Source organism: Lithobates pipiens, unplaced genomic scaffold (assembly GCF_037356315.1).
Source record: "Lithobates pipiens isolate NorthernLeopardFrog02 unplaced genomic scaffold, aLitPip1_a1.2 Scaffold_19, whole genome shotgun sequence".
Lineage (NCBI taxonomy): Eukaryota > Metazoa > Chordata > Amphibia > Anura > Ranidae > Lithobates > Lithobates pipiens.
In genome coordinates, this window is record NW_027507764.1 from 526,865,016 (window position 1) to 526,888,472 (window position 23,457).

At 46.0% G+C, this 23,457-nt stretch overlaps 1 protein-coding gene across 1 annotated transcript in view; it reads right to left on the minus strand.

The window, feature by feature from the left end:
* Positions 1–23,457, minus strand: part of SSRP1 (structure specific recognition protein 1) — a 196,805-nt gene that overhangs the window by 46,066 nt on the left and 127,282 nt on the right. Inside the window, 1 exon segment of the mRNA XM_077493187.1 lies at positions 18,896–18,968. Within this exon segment, the coding sequence (XP_077349313.1) occupies positions 18,896–18,968 (73 nt within the window).

A 23,457-nucleotide genomic window follows, 5' to 3' on the forward strand; every position in this document is an offset into this window, starting at 1 on the left:
GGACTCGGGAGCGTTCCTGCAAGGCAACCCCCTCAGGAAAGAGCTTCTAGGGGATTATCTGATGCGGGGAGGAGCCGCAAGAGCTGCCGGGGGACTCCAGAAGAGGATGTTCGGGGCCACTCAGTGCAAAACGAGCTGCACAGTGGAAGTATGACATGTTTGTCATTTTAAAAACAAAACAAAAAAAGATCCTCTACAATCACTAACAAAATGGTCACCCGAGCAGAGTCTGACTTTTTTTTTTTATAACATTCATTACCCTTGTGACAGTCACTGCCCATTCTTTAACAATTGGCTATACTGAAGTGTCCCATTTAAGTTAGTTGTGCAGTATTGTTTTCTTACTTTGTTTTCCTTATACACAGTGCGGCCATCTTGACTGTGGGCCTCGAAGCCCACTGGGTCTCTCTTCTGGGATTAGGTGCATGCCGGATACCCAGCATGCACCTCCCGATCTTGCCCATGGACTCCTGGGATAGATGACACAGCAATCCCAGGAGCAAATGCAAGAGAAGAAATGCCGTACCTTGCTGCGGCGAGGCAAGACAAAAGTCCAGCTTGAAGACACAAAAAAAAAAAAAAAAAAAAAAAACACCCACAAAACCATATCCAAAAATGAGTGGGGGATGGGGGTGCTCTCTTATTCAACACATAGTTGCGCTTTTGCCTGGAACTCAGCTTTAAAGTGACCTTGGCCCTGAAACTTGCCTACAGTCTCACTATTCTTTCCAATGGAGGTCCTCACACAACACAGGATCCAGCTGACATTCCCCTCCTCCTCAATTTGCTTCTAATTTTTACTCATTGCTACACTATCTGCCCTTATACAGTCTTGGCAATTCCAGCACCTATCATGGAAAGGTCGTATTAATTCTGTGAAAAAGACTATCTTGCCTAAACTTTTATGCAATTTCTGCACGCTACTGGTGCGAGTTTCTCAGTTTGCTCCAAAACAGAATCTTCCGATTTATCTGGGCTAACACCACAGGATCTACAGAGCGACCCTTTGGATACATAGGGGTCTGGTTGTCCCCAATATCGACAAATACTACTTGGTCTGCCCATATTGCTTAATTATCCCAGTTTCATGACTCAGATTCCTTTGTGGGTTCTCCTGGAATTACCCAACTGCGCACCTATCACCTCCTTTGGCTCCCTTATCATTTTTGCCCTTCGACTGAGGCACTCATGCATCATAGCTTATAAATTTGGAACGCCATGCGCTACTCTGCCGGCCTCATATCGCCCTTTCTGCCTCTGCTCCCAATCACTAACAACCCTCTTTCCCCCAGGCCTAGTCCAACCACAGGCATTCTCTTGGTGGGTCACTAATGGGTTTTCACAGGTTCAACATTTCCTAATCGCCAGATCTCTTCCCATGTGGGCCTCGCTTCGAGAGACCCATGACATACAGAGCTCTTCTGCCATATCCAACTTCAGCACTGGCTCACCTCGCTGCGCAGGACTTCTATGTACACGTTACAGCAAACTGCATTTGAACACACCTGCCTGCACTCTCCAGGATCCCAAGACCTCATCTCGGCTCTCTATGCTTCTCAGAATTTTTCACGCTTTACTTCTCTCACCTATGTAATTCAGTGGGAACGAGACATGGCAAAAAGATTTGGCGAACTGGAGCAGGGACTTATTTTCTGTGGTCAAATGCTCATTTAATACAGCCACCATGGAGGCGGCAAAAAAGTTGCTCCTACATATGTAAAGGGTCACTGCTTACATTACCCATGCCAATCCATCCTACAGTGCCAGCTGTTTTCGGGGGTTTTGGCCATCGGGGTGATGATGTGGAAGGGACCTAGACTAATTGGCTTCTGGTTTTGTTTATTTGGCCTCCTATTCACTATTCATCCCATACCAAGAGAACCCAAGCTCGCCTTACTACATTGTCAAATTCCAGGACTGTTTGCTTAATAATGGGAGCTCATTGTGATGAACGCGGGCGTCAGATCCCTGCCCTCACTAACTTGCAAAAAAGGACCGGCCAACCTCACATCATGCTGTCACTTGCGTAACAATGCTACTCAGCTGCACCCAGCACAAGGATTTTCCAGGTTGCGGGACCACAATCTAGGTGCCAGCAGCCTGAGAGCAATTGTCACTGGGCTAATTACGCAATTAACCCTTTAACTGCTACCACCCCCATTTTAAAATACCGGGCCGGGGAGACTCATAATTTTAGCAATACCAATTATAAATTTTTGAATAAGTGTCTGCAACACACATTGCCACCACAGACAGGTCTGCTCAGAGGCCTTACTCCAGTAGCAGGCTTACGACAGTAGCGCTCTTTAAGAGGCAGGTTCATTAATAGGTTGCAATAAAAGCTTTAGAGACAAGGTTAACACTTTTCAACATAAGGGTTTGTTGGTGCAAATAAAAAATTTACAGAAAAAAGATGTTTCAAAGAGATAAAGACAATATACAGCCACAAATAAATAAGGTAGAAGAATCGGGGAAGAAGAATACTTGCAATTAATGTTCGAGGGTTGATCAGAGTTCGATTGATGAGCTGGGTAATCTGTTCTACCTGGCCGATGTTCCTGCTTGGACAGTAAAAGGAGAACTGACCATTGTCTTGGCAGCTCCCTTTTTCTGTCAGATCAAAGGGGTGTTGACAGCGACCAGTGACCAATCGTCTGGTCATCTTGTTTAGGGGTTGGTTGCTAGGAGGGGTCTACACTCATGAACATGTCCCAGGTACACTTTGTGATACATATTCATATCTCTGCATCAATATTGTTTACAGGCTGCAACTATCCATATTATTGTTCAGCGTGAGATTTCCTTCAAAACAGATACAAACATGCCAGGTCTCCAATGTCTAGTTACCTAGGGAGGAATAAGGAGTACCAGTAGTTTCTCATGACTTGACATAGGGCTGTCTGGACTTACAAATCATCTGAGAAAATTAAATATGTCCACATTATGGCTGTGCTATTACTTTGGAAGTTATGAAACATGCTAAAATTTCATACTTCTTCCACTGTTTAAGCTTTATGTGTACTAACATATTTAGGTCCGCTGTCTGCTGGTTCTCTGAATTGAGAGAGTGACAGTTTTACGACAGACCTGAACATCCTGCCAGGCCTACATGTCTTTACAGACCTAGCCTGGTTCTGCTTTCTCTGTTGAGATAACCATTCCTTTCTAGTCTAAAACTATGAATTCCTGAACACAAAGAAGGAGGGAGCGAGTTCCGATTTTTCTGCAATATTACGGTTAGCCAAGCTGTCATGGCTGCCCTAATGTTCTCAAACCACATGGCTACTAGCAACAGCTTTTGTGATATCGTTACACTCATCACCTATTTTTGCCAGCCAAAAAAGAATTGCCCAAGCCTGATAAAATAAATTCTGTCCCCTTTCAGGGGGTGAGATCGCATGACCGTGTTGATGCTCAACAGATGTCGAGCATCCACAATGACTCTCCATGTGCATCAAAATTTGGGAGCCTTGGCTGTCATATGCCTTTCCTAACCCTCCTGCCCCCAGCCAGTTTGGGCCAACTGTGACTGACAGTCTTGTGCCCTTACCTTCTCCCCATCTCTCAGCCTCTACCCTTCTGGCCTCCCTTTCTTCCCTACTACTCTATCCCTACTCTAGTTCTTGACTCTGTAGGTGGGCTAGCGCCTTTTCTCCAGCATCATCTTTCCACCTCTTTTAGTTTCTGCTCACTTTTTTTCCCCTCGTCAGTCAAGTCTAGGCTGTATATTGTACTATCTTTTAGATAATGGTGGGTTCAGGGGATGCCCCATAGTTATAAGGAACCTCTCGGGGACCCCTTAATCCTTATGGCTTCATGAACATTTCTATTTACTGTTGTGTTAGAGGTGCAATGGACAGACCACAATAAGAGGCAACAAATTGGAGACGTATGTTTATGGCAAAACATGGCGACACACCAGGAATGTGGAAATGCAAGTAAGCATCCTTGGAGGCTTCACAGAGGCTTGAAGGTCTCCCAGATGATGGGAAGCCAGCGCTTTGGGTATGAACTGTTTAAAATGGTAGCAAAAGGAAGCAGGAAAAAAAAAAAAAAAATACATTCCCCTGCCAGGGTAATAGCATAATGTGCTAGTATGCATTGTGTACTAGCAGATTATGAAAGATTTACCTTAAAAACAAAGCCCTCCCAGCAGCACGCTGTCACCGCTGAGCGGACTTCCATCTTCACATGGTTTTCCTTCCAGGTCCGCAGGCTCCAGCCATTTGAATGGCCAAAATGCGATGACGTTACTCACGAGCAAAAAAACAGTGAATATCTACTAAATGCATGTTCAGGAGATCTTCCTTGTACCTACTAGGTAAGCCTTACTATAAGCTTACATGTAGGTACAACTGTCCAAATGTTGTTTACTACTGCTTTAACTAAACCCCGAAATCCCTTCTCACCCAGTAAAATGGATATAATCCTTTGAGAGTGGAGCTGTTAGAGTACCTTGAAAGTCTACCATCTGTGAGGGAAGGTTGGCAGGTTTGACCACATGAATCAGGGTGGAAGCAGAGACCAATATTTCATCTTGTAGCCACTGGATATAACAATCTGCACCCAAACATCTGAATTGTCCTGGGACCAGATGGCCATGAAGGCCAACAAATGTCTGCCCACTGAAATGTGGGGGCCCCGTTCACTACATATGTATTTAGAGAACTTGGGACTTACGGCCTCATCGATTCACATGTGGTCCAGATGCAGCTCAATTTCAGCCTATTTGAATGAGCTTAAATTGCTGCAACCACACCTCCAAGAGAAGTGCATGCACTACTTAAAAAAAAAAAAAAAAAAAAAAAAAACCCCACACAGCAACTGGACTGCATGGTGCTACTGTAACGTGCATGGAATGTAGGTCTCCCGCACCGCATTCTGGAGTGAACTGGCTCTTAGAGCATAAATGAGTAGCAGGCTTCATCTTGGTCCAGGAGGCCTGAGAGAAAACGAAGATAGGGTTTTCCAGACACTGCCTTCTTTTTCAAGGGCAAAAGGGTACCTTTCCACTGAGTGAGTTGCTTAACTCTAGGGATTTGCCTAAGAGGTGCTTTCCATCAAGTACATACACAAGAGGCATTTCTTGTATTAGTGCTCCACAAATTACGAGAGAGAATAGGGCTTCTAGCCCTCCTTCAGAGAGGTAGTCTTAAAACAGGAAATAGCTGGATCCACAATAGGGGGAGACCATCTCTTCATGAACAAATATAAAAGTTTTTCTGGTGCAAAATGAGAGCTGAACCGACAGGGTAAAATAAAGGGTTAAAATGAGAAAGTCCATATACTTTCTAGTCTGTAAGGAGTCCAAAGGCAATTAGAAGAGTACACACATCGTGTGTGTGTATATAGGTGGCAGCTATCCTCAGAGTATAGCCAGCTATGTGACCAAGACAAGAAGAGGGAGTAATGGGAAGTGCCACCCAAGTGTAGAGGTTAAAACAAATAGAGCATCATAAAACATCAATCACGCCTTTATCCAGCATGTGGTGTCAACTCATTTACAACGCTTCAAAACACACACTGAGGACAGGGCGCGTTACTCCCCCATGGAGTGTATTATGGTGCTTATTATGCCTGTTGGACTTATTTCCACAGCTTTTTTCACTATCCATAACATTTTTCTATATATTAGGATGTCCATTGGGAGGGCTCTGACTGAGCATCTGTCTTGAAGCGTCACAAACAAGAGTTGACACTGCATGCTGGATAAAGGCTTGATATAGTGATAGATTTGTAGTGTATGGTGCAGCGCTACTAGAATTAAAGCGGAGGTCCACCCTAAAGTGGACCTTCCGCTCATTGAAATCCCCCCCCCCCCTCCGGCGCCACAATTGGCACCTTTCAGGGGGGAGGGGGGTGCAGGTACCTGTACAGTACAGGTATCTGCACCCACTTCCGGCGTAGATTCTGCAGAAGGTACGCCCCTTTCCGAAAGTCCCCACGCTGCCTGCTGGGAAACACACGGATCCCAGAGACAGCGGGGACCATCCTTATTGTGCAGCGCTACTCGCGCATGTGCAGTAGGGAACCGGGAAATTAAGTCGAAAAGCCAAAAACAAAAAAAAACTGCGGACTCCCGCTTTAATAGAGTCAAACATGAACTTTCAGTGCACTAGGTAGATTGTGAATCAATTCAGTTTAAAAGTCCGAATTTACAACAGGAATAAATCTTGAAAAATCCATTTGTAAGGACATTGCCACCATCACCCAAACACACTGCCTCTTAAGTCCATTCACGCAGGGGCAACACGACTTCCAGTGCGACTACTGGAGGCAACTTGGACACGACTTGAGTATGAATAACAGCGCGACTTAGAGGGACTTCAACACGACTTGGGCGGACTTACAACATGACTAAGTTGCCCCAGGCCAGGCGACTTTGGCCGTGGCCAACCAAAGAATAAGCAGCTCTTGAGGGGGAACTCGACACCAAATTGTAAATAAAAAATCGGCATGGGTTCCCCCTCCGGGAGCATACCAGGGCCTTAGGTCTCGTATGGATTTTAAGGGGAATCCCCCTATACCGAAAAAACGGGAGAAGAGGCCGGAGAGCGGAGAAGTCGGAAGAAGAGCCCCGGAGCTAATTACTTTAAAAACCTGGTGGTGTGGTTTTTTTTTGGACATTTTCCCTAGGTGAATGGGTACGATGTAACCTTTACTCAGTCACATAGGGTGGAGGGGCCGGGATCTGGGGGTCCCCTTATTAAAAGGGGGCTACGGGGTTGCAGGAAAGAAATTGACACTGTTTATGGCCTGTAGCTTTATTAGAAAAAAAGCATTTGGGATGACAAGTGACGGGGTAGGAGCCCTGAAATAAACAGCATACCAATTACATAGAGTTTCCAGAGCCTTGCAAGAAAAAATAAAAAAACACTTTTGGATACAGTGTACAATGCATTTTGATAGATTGCAATGAACTAAAGAACATAGGATTGAACTGGCTTTTTGTAAATGCAGCTCATATTTTCAAAAACAGACCACTGTGTGATCAATTGCAACACTGTTTTTTAACCACCTCCAACTGTTAGATTACATCATCTTCCAGCTGCCAAGCTAACAGCATGACCTCATCGATTTAGACCCCTTTCACACCACACCATTGCGTCGGTGGTAAAATGCAGCCATTTTTAGCGGTGTTTTACCGCCGGATTTGCGGCGCATTTCGGCCGCTAGCGGGGTGCTTTTATCCCCTGCTAGCGGCCGCGAAAGGGTTAAAACCGCTGGCAATACGCCGCAATAGCAGCGTTTTGCGGGCGGTATTACAGCGTTGCCCCATTGATTTCAATGAGGAGCAGTGGTGGAGGAGCGGTAAACACACCACTCCTTCACCGCTCAAAAGAAGCTGCTGGCAGGACTTTTTTCTAACGTCCTGCCAGCGCACCGCTGTAGTGTGAAAGCCCTCGGGGCTTTCACACTACACACAATGGTACAGCTTCTTTAGGGCGGATTGCAGGCGCTATTTCTAACGCTATAGCGCCTGCAAAACGCCCTGGTGTGAAAGGGGTGTTACAGCCAACAAAAGAACAAATGGGTACCACTGTCTGAAACACCTCTTGCTGAGGTTTTAACTATTTGCAATCTCCATCAGTTTAATTTTTGGTGCTAGAACATGGAAGAATGTTATTTGTACAAGGCGATTTCTATAAGAATCCAGATCACACAAAATCGACAAATAGGAGTGCAGATACAATACAAAGCCCTGACCAAGCCCGTTGAGAATAGAAGCCTCATATAATTGCAGGAAGACACAAATACATTAGACAAAATGTATATGTGAATCATAAAACTAAGTACAAATTCTTAACCACTCTAACATCTCCATAACAATTACAGCACTATAACCACATTAATATTATCAAGTTTAGAGGTATAGCAGTTGTAAAATGCAGTGTTATGCATTCTAATTTTTATTGCTTTGTGAAAGCATATGGTGGTTCCAGGCAAAATCCCTAGCTAAACTAACTTAATGGAAATTTAAAGATCCATTAAGAGCAAGTAGACTGTATTCCTGTTAACTTATTTTAAAAGCAGAGCACAAAATAAGCTAATAATGTTCTAATCCCAAAGCACATAGCCTCTGTTGGGAGCAGAGAAATTCTGTCTGGAGAGCTCATGCCAGGGTCACCTGAGAAAACCGTAGAAGTATATGCAAAATGCACTACAGGAACAGAAAAAGCTCAGCTCACAGTAATGCATTTAGTACCTCTGGGATAAGGAGTGCTCACAGGAGGAACCAGAGGCCATTTGATCATATTATAACCATATGTTATTTGCGCCTGTTGAGCAAAAATGGGTAGAAAGGCATTATAGAGACTGTCACTTTATCTTATAATAGAATTCCAGATTTAATATTCCTTTATTTTTTTGGGCAAAACTGGAACCCAAATTAATGATTTCCATTGCATAACAATGTGATTTCTAAGTATTAGCTACATACAGTAAAGTGATGTCACTTGCCATCTGCTGCCGGAATTAAAGAAATGGGCTATCAACGAGCATAAGGCTTCCCCTGACTAAGTCAGTGGAAAGGCGGGCGGAAGACATCACAATCTCCTGCATGGTGATGAAGCACCACCTGTACTGCTGCCAGAAGACAGCACATCTTACTATCTCTAATCAATGCTGCTACAGTATTCTACAGCGCATACAGCGGCCAAAGTGTTATGTAATGAAAATAAAAGGAATTTTGACTTGCTTGTAAATTGAAAATTTTGTAGTACAGTACAGGCTTATAGGATGGTACTCTCAGATGATTGGTCACCGGTAAAACTTCTTAGGACATCCCCCTTATAACTCTGCCCCAATTCATGAGACCTGCATTTTGTAGCATATAGATTAAACCATGATTAGAAGGAAGGCGTCTAGTGGCCTGTTGTCCTGTACACCAAGATTGGGAATTCACGGGTACTTCAAAATTACTTTCATGTTAATTGTACAGGCTGAATATTTATAGACCCTGGAACAAACTCAAGCAATAATAATTGAGAAGGGTGGGCAACTAGGCAAACAGAACTGAGTCAACAATAGAAGTCAACGGACCCAACATTGGAATACCAATGCATAAACCTTGTGGCTGAAAACCGTATCAACAGTACATCACTTATTTTGCACTCCTGTGATCCAGATTCAGCAGGCTAAAGCTTATTATCAGCTGTTGGCACAGAGCCGCTCCAGACTCTGAAGGGATCCAGACGTCGGAATCCACCCAGACGCCATAGAAGCTGCTAGCTCAGCCTCTCAGCATCTAGCCGAGAGCTTAAGCCAACTGCTCCCACTCCCTCTCCAGCTCGACGCCCCAGTGAGCAATGTATGGGGTGCATCTACATTTACACACACATTTATTTATATTACACACACCTCTATCAAACTTACTGAATTACATACCACCATTAAGATCAACAGCACAACCATTGGTTCCTCCACACATGCCAGGGTGCTGGATGCAATATCCTCGACTCTGACCTTTCCTTCAGCCCCCACATCCAATTACTGGCTAAATCCTGCCACCTTAACCTCAGCAACAGCGCCATAATTCACCCTTCCTGACCAATGACACCACAAACTAACTTATCCACTCCTTGATTATTTCGCGCCTTGACTACTGCAGCTCTTTCCTAAATGGCCTACCCTTACGCAGGCTTTCCCCCCTTCAGTCTATTATGAATGCTACTAGACTACCACACCTCATGAACTGATCTGTGACTGTTGCCCCCCTCTGACAATCTCTTCACCGACTTCCCCTAGCCCACTGTATAAAATTCAAAATGCTAACCACAACATACAAGGCCAGCCACAACATACAAGGCCAGCCACAACATACAAGGCCAGCCACAACATACAAGGCCAAGCACAACATACAAGGCCAAGCACAACATACAAGGCCAAGCACAACATTGTCCCCAGCTACATCACCAACCTCATTTGCAGATATCACCCAAATCATCCTCTACTTCTCCCAGGACCTCCTGCTCTCTAGCTCTTGTTACTTCCTCCCATGCTCGCCTTCAGGACTTCTCCAGAACCTCCCATCCTCTGGAACTCCCGGTCCCGGTATGTCCGATCAGCCTCTAACCTGTCCACCCTTATTCAGGGAAGTCTATCCCACACACACCTAACTACCACCCTCGAGCCACCTCCATCAAATCATTACTTGCATCTATTACCTTTTGTACCACAACCCCTTTTAGAATGTAAGCTCTACGAGCAGGGCCCTCCCGTCACTTCTGCATTGAATTGTACTGTAATTGTGCTGTCCCCCCTTACATTGTAAAGCGCTGAGTAAACTGTTGGTGCTATATAGAGATCTCTCTATATAGAGATCTCTCTATATAGAGATCTCTCTATCGCTATACACACACACAGTAATACCTCAGATTGCGAGTAACATGGTTAACGAGCGTTTCGCAAGACGAGCTATTTAAAAAAAAATCCTGACTCGGTTTGCGAGCGTTGTCTCGTAAAACGAGCAGCTTTCAAGCCTCTGCAGTGTGAAGTCCTGCATTTGGCCAGAGGTGCGGGGCGCCGGTGACACTCAGCCATTCGGATGCACTCAGAAATATATGGAAACACTCCATTTGAGTGTTTCCAGGCATCTCAGAGTCTCTCCAGCAACCCCCACCTCTGGACACATGCTGTATTGCATACAATAGAAGTAATTCTCTTTGACTTCTATGGGGAAACTTGCTTTGATATGTGAATGCTTTGAATTACAAGCATTCTCCTTGAACGGATTATGCTCGTAATCCAAGGTATACATGCATATATATTAGAGCTGCACGATTCTGGAAAAAATGAGCATCACAATTCTTTTTGCTTAGAGAATAAAGATCACGATTCTCAAAAAAATTTGATTGATTTGAGAGAGATTGAGAGCGCGACTGATTGAGAGGAAGATCAATCTCTCTGAATTGAGAGATTGAGACTCTCGATCACTCTCTCTCTCAATTTGATCCAGGAACAAAAAAGCTTTGAACTAAGAATGATAATTCTGACACGTGATACGTGTTTGTTTCTCTTTTTTTCCCCCTCTCTCCTTTCCCTCAGATGTGTTTTTTTTAACATTCTGCTTAAAAAATTGTGAATCAGTACCGCTTGCACCTTGAAGAAGGGGACATACCCTGAAAGCTTGTCCCAAAAAATTGTATGTTAGTGCAAATAAAAACAAAGTATCATGGACAGTACTCAATTTGCTCTGCCACAATTGCACTAATACAGCTACAATCACATCATGAGTGATTGAATGAGAGTGTGATTGAGATTCAGATTGATTGAGACGCGATTGAAAGAGAAAGATTAAGATTACAAAGAAAGCATTTGCTGATAAAAAAAAAAAAAGAAAAAGTATAGCAGCTCACATTTTGTAAATCAGTCAGTGCTGCAGCCTGCAGCTGCAGTCATTCTTGCACTGGAGTGCTGTCCCTGAGACCTCTGGGCAGAAGAAACAATACCCGACCAATCACATTCTTCTTTGCCGAGTGGCGTCAAAAACATTTCACACTGGCTCCGACGGCTTCCACCCCCCTCCGCAACAGGAAAGCAGAAAACATCCCAGGGACACCGCGGTGTGCGCTTTTAATGTGAGCACATTACAACAAATTGCTTGATGGGTCAGAATGGCCCAAATCCAGAGTTGCAATCACGGCGGGCAGAGAATCGCGATAACGATTCTCTGCAATTAATTGTGCAGCTCTAATTATAATATATATTTTTTTTACTTAACATTACCTCCTTTAAGACTTTGGCTTCTCAACAGCTATACTGTAAAAATTAGTGACTGAAAAGCAGTATAGAATAGAGCAGCCCCCAAAATTTGGTGCATTTGGCGAGTGGAAACATGCTGAGGGCAGAGTGTGGACAGGGCCGGCAGTAAAGTCTGAATCCCCACCCACTTTCTGGGGATTCCATCCCAGCTGCTAACTGCCCCACATGTACGTGGGGCATAACTCAACGAGTACAGGCTTCTTACTCTGTACAGCCAGTGCCCTATTTTGCAACCTATGGTGTGATGTATCACCTCTGGATCCACCTGAGAATAGCGTTTGAAAACATTACACTGTAAAGTGAACACATTTTTCTCAGTAATGGTCAGAGATGCAGGCTTACCCTAGTAACTGGTCCCTGTATAGGATTCAGGCTTCAGCCGTCAAGGTGGACATAACCCTTGGGGGGGGGGGGGGGCTTCAGGGTCTGGGTTCTATAGGGGTAACTACTCGCATTGCACAAAGTGCTGAGGTGAGCGCCCATGCAGGATCCAGTGCTTGTAGCAACATTACAGGCCCAAAGCACGGGCCTGGGTATGGTTTCAAAGATTTATACAAAAGTTACACTAATCCAGATGCACCGCCTCTAAGCACACTACAGTGGCATTTTCATTTGGTTTTTAGCACTATAAGGAGCATATGGACTAAGAAGCACTTTAGGTGGATGGTGATTGGCCAGCAGGGCTATGTCACACAAGGTTTATATGGACAGATCATATTATATATGCACTGGAATTGCATGTATTCATTGTTTTGTCACTTTTGTAAACCATTAGTCAGTCACTTTGTGATGACACTTTTTTTTATACATCATTTACTATTATATATTATCTTTATATCACAGGAAAATACAGCACGGCACAATTATAACATTTATGAAATCACAGAATGGCTTATATTAAGAAATTAAAAGACACCTTCTGAATAGAGGAGCTGCACAGTGAGTGACCCACTGTGATTGCTGTGCCCAGTACAGATCAGTTTCACAGCCAGTACTTCAGGGGTGACATATTCATCACAGGCTGTATATAAAGTAGCAGAAGCCACCAGCTGGGGCCATAATCATTAGACATTCTTTACTGGTACCCAACTAATGCCTCAAAGTGTTTGGCCAAATATCAGCAATAACCATGGGAAAATCAGGTACAGGTGCAAAAAATTAGAGTTACGCTTACCGGTAACGTCTTTTCCAGTAGTCTTTCAGGACAGCCACTATGAGAGAGAGAGAGAGACTCCTCCTCTTCCTCTGGAAACACTGCGCCAGCCCATAAATTCTTACTTCCCCTGCCGGACCTCAGTTTTTATGGAGAATACCTCCGGCCAGCTGGGGAGACACAAGAACACATTAATAACATATTTATCAAATACCATTATCTTGCTGCGCTCTGGTCTTTTGTAAGACTCCCCCCAATTTTCGGATGGGAACTAGGGCTGTCCTGAAAGACTACTGGAAAAGACGTTACCGGTAAACGTAACTCAAATTTTCCCTAATCGTCTTTCAGGACAGCCACTATGAGAGGATAAGCGAGCACTTACCAGTTAGGGTGGGACTACAGCTTGCAAAACCTTTCGCCCAAAGGTCTGCTCACCTGCCGACACCAGATCCACTCTGTAGTGTTTTACGAAAGTGGAATAGCTGGACCATGTTGCTGCTCTGCAAATCTGCTCTGGCGTTGCTCCCGCTCTTTCTGCCTGGGAGGCTGCCATAGCTCTAGTGGAGTGTGCTTTAATACCCACTGGGATTTCTTTCCCTGCAACTAAATAAGCCTGCTCGATGGCTACTCTGAGCCACCTAGCAATAGTGCGCCGGGACGCTTTACAACCTTTCCTGGCCCCGGAAAACAAAACAAATAAGGAATCTGACCTTCTGAATGTCTTGGTCAGTTCCAGATAGTGTAGGATACATCTCCTAACATCCAAATAATGAAATTTTAGTTCCTTCTCACCGGAGGGATTGGGACAAAAAGAGGGCAAAACAATTTCCTGGCTTCTATGAAAGCTGGATGCCACTTTCGGCAAAAAGGCTGGATCGGTCTTTAAAACTATCCGATCCGGAAAAATAACGCAAAAGGGAGCCCTGACTGATAAGGCCTCCATCTCACTGACCCTCCTGGCAGTTGTTACTGCTACCAGAAACACTGTCTTCAGAGTAAGCTCTCTCAGAAAACACTCCTTTAAAGGCTCAAAGGGGGGGTCCAGTTAAGCTCTGCAAAACTAAAGATAAATCCCATCTGGGAAAGGACAGACCCTGGACCGGTCTGTCTGGACAGGGCCCTAAAGAACCTGACTACCCATGGGTTGGCAGCGAAATGATCTTCTAAATAAACACTGAGGGCTGATACTTGACCCCTAAGGGTACTAATGGATAAGCCCTTATCTGCCCCACATTGTAAAAATTCCAACACTGCGGAGGAGCTCCGTACTGGGAAAGAGCTCTCTGCGTACCACTTGTTGAAACGCAACCAGACCTTTTCATAGATCTGGCGAGTTTCCTTCTTCCTACTGTCCAGGAGGGTAGAAACTAGTCTCTGTGAAAATCCTTTAGATTTTAATAAACCCTCCTCAGTAGCCAGGCCGCTAACTTCCACTGGCGTACCTGTGGGCAGAGGACTGGCCCCTGAGAGAGGAGATCGTCCCGAGGGGGCAAGAGTAGGGGAGGTTCTACCGCCAACTGCTTTAGCATTGAGAACCATGCTCTCTTGGGCCAATGTGGAGCCACCAGAATCAGAGATGTGCTTTCCATCTGAAACTTTCTCAGAACTGCTGGCAACAACGCTGGAGGTGGCAAGGCATAGCAAGTTCTGAAGTGCCAATTCTGTCTCAAAGCGTCCACCCCTAAGGCTCCCTCTCCCCTTTTTAGGGAGAAAAAACAGGGGGTTTTTGCATTGTTTTTGGACGCGAACAGGTCCACCTCCGGAGACCCCCATCTCTTTATTATGAGATTGAAGACCTCCTGGTTGAGAACCCAATCACCCTCCCTCAGCCTCTTTCGGCTGAGAAAGTCTGCTACCACGTTTTTCTCTCCCCTCAGGAAAACTGCTGAGAGCGAAAGGGTGTAGGTTTTGGCCCAGGACAGGATCTCTGTCGCTAAAGACAACAGGGCTCCGCTTCTCGTGCCACCCCGTTTGTTTAAATAGGCCACTACGGAAGAGTTGTCCGACCGCACCTGAATGTGGTGACCCCGGAGCTCTTTTTTGAAGAATCTCAGGGCTAGTCCCACTGCCCTTAATTCTTTCCAGTTGGACGATCGAGTCAACTCGCCGTCCTCCCAAGTGCCCTGGGCTAGAAGGGAACCCAAATGTGCCCCCCAACCTTTTCCACTTGCATCTGTGGTTACTACCCGAGAAACCGGGATGAGCCACAGACGCCCTTGCGACAGATTTGTCATTTTCCTCCACCACCAGAGGGATCTCTTTACCTGGTGTGGAATATGTACTAGGGTGTCTAGAGCCTCCTGACTGTGGTCCCACACCCCTAGGATGAAGGTCTGTAGGGGACGAAAATGTAGCCCTGCCCACTGCACTGCTGGGAGGGTAGATGTAAGGAGACCCAGTATTGACATCAGAACCCTTATGGAAACCAGCTGGTCGCTCTGAAGAGAGGCCACCGCACTGTCCAGTTTTTGTACCTTTTCTCTTGGTAGAAAAACTCAACAGTGTTGAGTCCAACAGGAAACCTAGATAGGAGATCTGTTGTGAGGGGATCAGGCTGGACTTTTCCAAGTTCAGAAGCCACCCCAGGTCTGTAAGGACCCCTTTGGTTAGATCGAGATCCTTGACCAACTGTGTTGGGGATGCTGCAAATAAAAGCAGGTCGTCCAGGTAGGCTATTATACATATCCCCTGGAGCCGAAGAAAGGCCATGCGGGGTGCAGAGGATAGCCCGAATGGCAGGGCCTGAAACTGAAAGTGTACTGTTTCTCCCCCCTAAATCTATGGCAAGGCGTAGAAAGCTCTGCGAGGCTTCCGCTATAGGGATGTGTAAATACGCGTCCCTTAGGTCCAGAGACACCATGAAACAGTTGCGGGGCAGAAGCGCCTTTACTGAAAAGATCGATTCCATGCGGAATCTTTTGTATGTCACTGAAGCATTCAGGGGCTTTAAGTTCAGAATCAACCTGAACTTCCCTGAGGGTTTTTTCACTACGAAAATGTGAGAATAAAACCCCCTTCCCTCTTCTGCTTTTGGGACCCTGAGAATAACATCCTGATTCTCCAATTCCCTCAGAGCTTCTAGCAAGGCCTCGGCCTTTACCATGCACCTGGGTAGATGCGTGACAAGGAGCCTTTGAGGGGGTGGTCTTAAGAATTCCAAGAGGTACCCCTTTCTTATTACCCCTAAAATAAATTGATTGGGGGATATTGTCTCCCACTGTGGTAGAAAGGCCCCCAGTCTTCCTCCCACTGTAGCTGGAATGTCACTGGGTTTTACGGGGCTGGACAGGAGGGCGAAAAATCGTCCCTCCTCTGCCCCTGCCTTTTTGGGGCCAGGTTTTCTTTTTCCCCTCTGGTTTAGAGGTTTCCCTACGCCCCTGCGGATGAAACCCCTTTTTAGTTGGTACGGGGCTTTTCCGTTTAAGAGGAAAGGACTTTTTCCTGTCCGCTGTCCGGTCTAGAACAGTCTCTAGCCCTGGGCCAAAAAGGAGGTCCCCGGTCAGGGGTATTCCACATAGCTTTATCTTGGAGGCATTATCCCCTGGCCATGTTTTTAACCAGAGGGCCCTTCTGGCCGAATTGGCTAGAGCCGCCGTTCTGCCCGACATGCGGACGGACTCAGCAGAGGCATCTGCTATGTAAGTGATCCCTCGCAGCATAGTAGGGAAGGATGACAGAATGGTTTCCTTATCTGTGCCTGCCTCAATATGTTGTTGGATCTGTGAGAGCCAGTGCTCTAAATTGCGAGCCACAACTGTAACTGCCATTTCAGGCTTTAGATTGCGATAGCCGAGTCTTTTTAAGCAGAGAGTCAATCCTTTTGTCCATGACATCTGCCAAGGCCCCCATGTCTTCAAACGCCAAATCTGTGTGTCTGGAGACCTGGGAGAAAGCGGCATCCAATTTGGGCTTTTTATTCCAAAGGCATGCCGGGTCCTCTGAAAATGGGAACCTTCTTTTGAGGGATCTAGATAAAAAGGGTTTTCTCTCCGGATCCTGCCACTCCTTTTTAACTGTTTCCATTAAAACTTCGTGCACTGGAAACACCCTTCTTTTTGGCTCCCCCAAACCTGAATACATTTGGTCATGCAGGGTTAGGAGCTTTTTATCCGTCTGGATACCGAGGGTTGCATAAATTGCTTTTAAGAGGTCCTCTACCTCATCAAGGGATAATTTATATCTGGAGGCTTTCCTGGACCCGTCCTGGTCCTCCCCCTCGGAACCCTCCTGGGAATCGGAAGAGGAACTGTCTGGAAGTTCCCTACCTGTCCCTGAAGGGCCTGCAACCTCTGTCCCCCCTGTACTAGCAGGTTGGACAGGAGCAGAACTCTGTGCTAGAGGTGGGGCTGTATCCTGGGGAGATGGACCCGTGGGAAGCTGAAATTTTTCAAAAAAGGGACCTAAAAGAAGAGAAGGTGGACGAGAGCTCTTTGACTGAAGCTGCTAGTCCTGACTCCTGTTCAGATTCCCTTTCCCTAACGAGGGAGTCAATACAGCCTTTGCACAACACTTTGGTCCAAGATTCCCCTAAAATGTCCCTACAGGAGGCACACTTCTTTTTAGAGCTATGCGTAGACCTAGTTTTTTCCGTATCTTTCTAAAAAAAAAAAGGAAAAAAGAAAAAACAGAAAAAGACAAAGTCAATCAAAAGCTCGGGATACAACCCTGGGAGTGCACTAGACCCTTTTTTAAACGAAGGGATCTGAGCCTCCCCTCCCCCCTGGCCACCCAGGGGGTCTGCCCCCCCCCCCCCCCCCATGATAGAACCATACATTGGGGTGGGGGGATCCTAGATAGAGAGTACCCCTCCCCAGGGTGCTCTTACCTTAGGAATGCTGGAGAAAGAGTCTGTCGTTTGAGCCTCAGCTTCCGACATGACTGCAGGTGGCTGCTTATTACAGAGTTCCACGCTGCCTGTGCGTGTTCTGAACTCATCTCCAGCTTGTGCCCGGCCCTCCTATCAGCTCCACGACCCGGAACCGGAAGTCGATCGTATTCGAGGGCAAGCCTTTGTTTCCGCCGGATACGACGTCGCCCGTCGTTCGGCCCGCTCGGTTCAAAGGAAAAAAGGGGCGGACTGTACCCTTGTACAGGGAAATCTTCCGAACGGCTTGCCAGCTGCGTCCCTGTAGACGCGATAGGAGTCCCCCCACGACCTGAAGCCGCGCTCGACTCGGAAGGGGTGGCAGTACCTGGTGAGGTAAGTAAACCGTTCGACCCGTCCGACACGCGGACGTTAGTTTTGAACGGTTTGAACCCAGCTTTCTCCAAACGAAGCCCCTGCTTCTTTCAACCGGGTTCTTTAACGACAAAACGGCCACAGCCTCCCCGACTGATCGGCCTGGTTCCTTGCACAGTCTCCCCACCGGAGGAAACACTAATAACTGAGGTCCGGCAGGGAAAGTAAGAATTTATGGGCTGGCGCAGTGTTTCCAGAGGAAGAGGAGGAGTCTATCTCTCATAGTGGCTGTCCTGAAAGACGATTAGGGAAATACCCTTTAAATATGTATACATCTAACCCAGCCCATTAAGGCTTTAAATTAAAATATTCATATCTTACCTGTTGCTGCAAAGCACTACAGAGAATATAATGCATGCACACAATTGGGTTAGTTTGCCCCATCAAAGTTAATTCAGCAAAAACACAAAAATTAAGGATTCATGCAACCACACTTAACAGATTATGTTATGATTGTACATTGTTTTGTTAACACCGAAAGACACCATTTGGACAGGTTTTAGAGGCTTTCCCAAACGCCTTTTGAAAGCTGTGTCAAACATGCACAAAATCGATTCTAATTAGTTTAAGTGCACAATTCAGATATATAACCTGGTTTAGAAGTGGAAGAACTGACCTGTGATTTCTAGAATAAAAGAAAATACAATAGGAATGAGAAGACTCTTTGTAAAATAAAAATAAATCTAATAAGGGTTAGAACAAAGCAATGGGTGAAGGGAAAAATAAAGAAAACCTCATACCTCTTTCAAGCCTCTGTTTTTGATGTTGAGTTTCTTGGCATTCACAAAGTCAAAAAGTTTTCCATATTCCTCTCTGCATTGACAAAAGAGGTAATGTAAATAAGGATTTTTGACTTGCATGTAAAATCCTTTTCTTGGAGTACGGTACAAAAACGGGTTGCTTTCAGGTCTTTAGGTTATGTGCTGCCTTACACTATATGCTAAAACAGCTGACTCTCAGCAATCCCATCCAAGGACAGAAGGGGCTGTCTATGTCCTGTACTCTAACTCCAAGGAAAGGATTTTATAGATAAGTAAATACTTATTATTACATAATACAGAAAGGGTGCAGCGTTAAGCAGCAGGACAGGGCTAAATGGTGCACAGAGTGGGACAAATGCTCGCATCGCAAGAGGGGTAATATTCTAGGTATTCATCCTTGGGCTCATACTGCCCTAAAAAGGTAAAATTGCTGGCACTGCATACAGTACATCGCTGGGATCTTTCCTGCCTAAGGATTACAAGGACCGCTTACCTGAGGGAACTGAAGTGACGAATGACGTGGTGGTTATAACTAGGTTGCTGCTGATCCATCCAGCCCTCGATTCCTTACATGCTGCTGTTGACCCGCAATAAATTTCAGGGTCAAAATGATCTGGTAAGCAGGCTTGGCCTTGCTTAATAAGGTATGTAAATAATTTAGCTAAAAATGGGAAACCTGATTGGAAAGACCAGAGGTGAGGTGGAGACCTGACAGGAAATATTGGATAAGCTTGTTGGCTGGTAACCTACCCAGTTGATGATGGTTTCAACTTCTTGTCTTTGGTTCTATAGGCATTTGTTTTCTATGGTGTAGAGGTTTTATTTTAGTAACTGGTTGTTAATATTTATGATTTTTTATGCCTTTAAAAAAGGACTGTTTTATGCAATATACTCCTGTTGATGACCAAGCTGTTCATGTTTAATACAATATATTATTTTTCACCTACAGTTTGTGGTATGTTTCATTGCTTACTCCTATCGAACAGGAAGAAGTGGGTGCTGATTAATTTTTTTTTTTAAGGTTTTAGAATCTTTAACATGTTATACTCGCTTGCATAGAGCAGCCCTGAGCCTCCTCATCTTGGGTCAACTGCCTGCACTACAGACTTCAGCAAGCACCCCCCATAGGAAGCCACTTCCTAAGGGGGCACTCGCGTGGACTCGATCCTGAGCTGTGCTCTGCCTGCATCCATAGTCACAGACAGCCAGCTTGGCACCATCGCCCACTCCATCACAGGATTAGATATAAAATATATGAAAGAAGGCTATGGGGGTACCTTATCCTAAAAAACGTTTACACAAAAAAGACCAACATGACAGACTATAACGGTACCTTTGAGGAATATACATGAAAATACTTTCTAATAAATGTATTAAATATGATAGAGTATATACGAAATTATTATAAAATCATGAAAGAGGTTCTCTTCAAATTTAACAGTCATAGTTACAATACATGTAAAAAAAAAAAATAGGATTTTTTGTGCTCACCGTAAAATCCTTTTCTCTGTAATTCACCAACTGACACAGCTCCTCTCTAACAAAATGGTTGTCAGCCCTATCACTGGAGATTACTAGGCAAGTTGTAATAAGACACTTCAGAACTTTTAGTTTTGCCCAGGGGGCGGTCCCTAGGCTACAACCCCCACAGCCTGCCCTAGCAGACTCAGTACGTCAACAAGCAGTATAATGTAAAGAGAAAAAGGAGGGGCAGGTGCTGTGTCGGCCGGTGAATTACAGAGAAAAGGATTTTACAGCGAGCACAAAAAATCCTTTTCATCCACCATGGCAAATGGGAACTAGTGAAACTAAACCCACAAAAAAACAGCAGTGTAGAAAAACACCACCATATAACTGGGTATCCTCAACAGGAGTGACCCCCAAGACCGCAGCCAATTGTGTAAGTAATGTAACAGTGCATTAACATAACAGTACTGCTAAGGTAAAAAATAAAGATTGCATATTTAATTGCAACTACACGGCCGCCTGCAAAACTTTGTGGCCAAAACAGGCATCCGCAGATGCACCGACGTCTACCTTGTAGAACTTGGTAAACGTATGGACAGACGACCAGGTCGCCGCCTTACACACCTGAGCGACAAACGCTTGGTGTTGAAAGACGTTCCGACTGCCCTCAGAGTGGGCCATGACCGGAAAGAGGGGCATCTGCCCCTTCAAGGCATAGGCTTGTACTACAATCTGTCTGATCCACCTGGAAATGGTGGCCGACGAGACCACCATGCCCTTCTTTGGACCAGCCACCGAAACCAACAGTGAGTCTGACTTCCGAAAGGGAGCCGTGGCAGCCAAATACACCTTCAGGGCCCTAACCACGTCCAGGGCGTGAAGGCCACCTCCTTGGGGTGCTTCGGCTTAGGACACAGCGATGGTAATACAAAATCCTCATTGATATGATTAGCTGAGACCACCTTCGGTAGAAAGGATGGTTGCGGACGCAACACCACCTTATCCCTGTGGATGACCAGATAGGGCGACTGGCAAGACAAGGTGGCCAATTCCGAAATCCTCCTGGCCGATGTGATGGCCACTAGAAAGACCCCTTTCTGGGAAAGGGTCAAAAGGGGAATCTCCCTGATATTCTATTGGCGTTTCTGAAGCGCCAACACCAGGTTCAAATCCCATGGAGGTAACGGAGAACGCACCGGAGGGACTACGCGTCGTACCCCCTAAACGAAGGTACTCACTAAGGAGTGCGATACCAGGGGTCGTTGAAAAAAAAGACAGCTAAGGCTGAGATTTACCCCTTGATGGTGCTCAATACCAATCTCTGGTCTACTCCTTGCTGGAGAAACAGCAGGATCCTTGCTATGATAAAGAAAAGAAACACGGATGCCATCCTTTCTCCTCACATATGGAGATGTAGGCTTTCCAGGTACAATGGTATATCTTCCGAGAAGACTTCTGTGCCCTCAACATAGTAGGAATCACCGAGTCCGACAGACCTCGGTTCCTCAACACCTGGCTCTCAATAGCCATGCCGTTAAAGCCAGCGATGGTAAAGCAGGATGTAAAACAGGACCATGAGATAGGAGGTCCTCTCGCAACGGCAGTAGCCAGGGAGCGTCTGCCACCAGACGCACCAGGGCCGCTGAGGCCAATCTGGGGCAACCAGTATTACTGGAATCCCCCCGGCTTACATTCTGCAAAGCAGACGTGGCAACAGTTTCAGTGAGGGAAAGGCGTAGATCAGCTGCTACTGATCCCACGAAGCCACAAGCGCGTCTGCCCACGGATTCTCTTGTCATGGACACGAATCTTGGCACCTTCTCATTGAGACGGGAGGCCAGTAGATCCACATCTGGTGTGCCCCACTTCAGGCACAGCAGCCTGAATGTCTCTGGATGCAATGCCCATTCTCCTGGGTCCAGCATCTGTCGACACAGATGGTTCGCCTGCCAGTTTTCCACTCCCGAGATGTAAATGGCCGATACGTGTCGCTCTGCCCACCTTAGTATGTGAGCGACCTCCCGAGCAGCGGCTGAGCTTCTTGTTCCCCCTTGGCGATTTATGTACGCCACAGCCGTGGCATTGTCCGACTGTATCCTGATCAGATGCCCTTGAAGACTCACTGACCATGTGTGGAGGCACAGCCTGATCGCTCTCAATCCGAGCAGATTGATCGGCAACTCGGATTCTTTCTTCGACCAGAGGCCCTGAACCGACTGAACCCCTATCACTCCATCCCAGCCGGATAGACTGGCGTCCGTAGTGATCACCGTCCATTTCAGAGGAAGGAACGATTTTCCGGACTCAATCACCGGGGACCTCAACCACCAAATCAGAGAGTCCCTGACTGGCTGGCTCACCTGGATCTGTCGATCCAGGGACAACGGAGATTTGTCCCATTTCAACAAGATCTCCTTCTGCAGTACTCTGGGGTGGAACTGGGCATAGGGTACGGCCTCGAAGGAGGCTACCATGAGTCCCAGTAAAACCGGAGCGACGACCACTTGCGGTTCATCAGTAGTTTGACCGTGGATCTGAGGGTCTGCAATTTGTCTGAAGGGAGAAAAACTCTCGCTTCCCTGGAGTCCAACAGCAAACCTAGGTACTCCAGATGCTGGGTCGGCACAATCACTGACTTCTTTAGGTTCAACAGCCACCCAAATTCTTGCAGGGTCTGCATGGTGATCGCCACATCCTCCTCTAATTCTGAGGAGGAAGATACTCTCAGGAGGAGATCATCTAGGTAGCCCACGATCGCGAGCCCATGTTGTCTCAGCAACGTTGATACTGGAGCCAGTACTTTGGTAAAGACTCAGGGGGCTGATGCCAGACCAAAGGGAAGAGCCACAAATTGGTAATGGGCTTCCCCAACTGCCAAAACACAGACATTTTTGATGCCAACGGCATATGGGTATGTGCAAGCATGCATCCTGGATGTCCAAGGATGCCAGGAAAACCCTTGATGGAGCACAGCGACTACTGAGCGAACTGATTCCATTCTGAACCTCTGCACTTCTACAAAGTAATTGAGGGCTTTTAAGTCCAATATTGGACGTACCCCTTCCTTCTTGGGA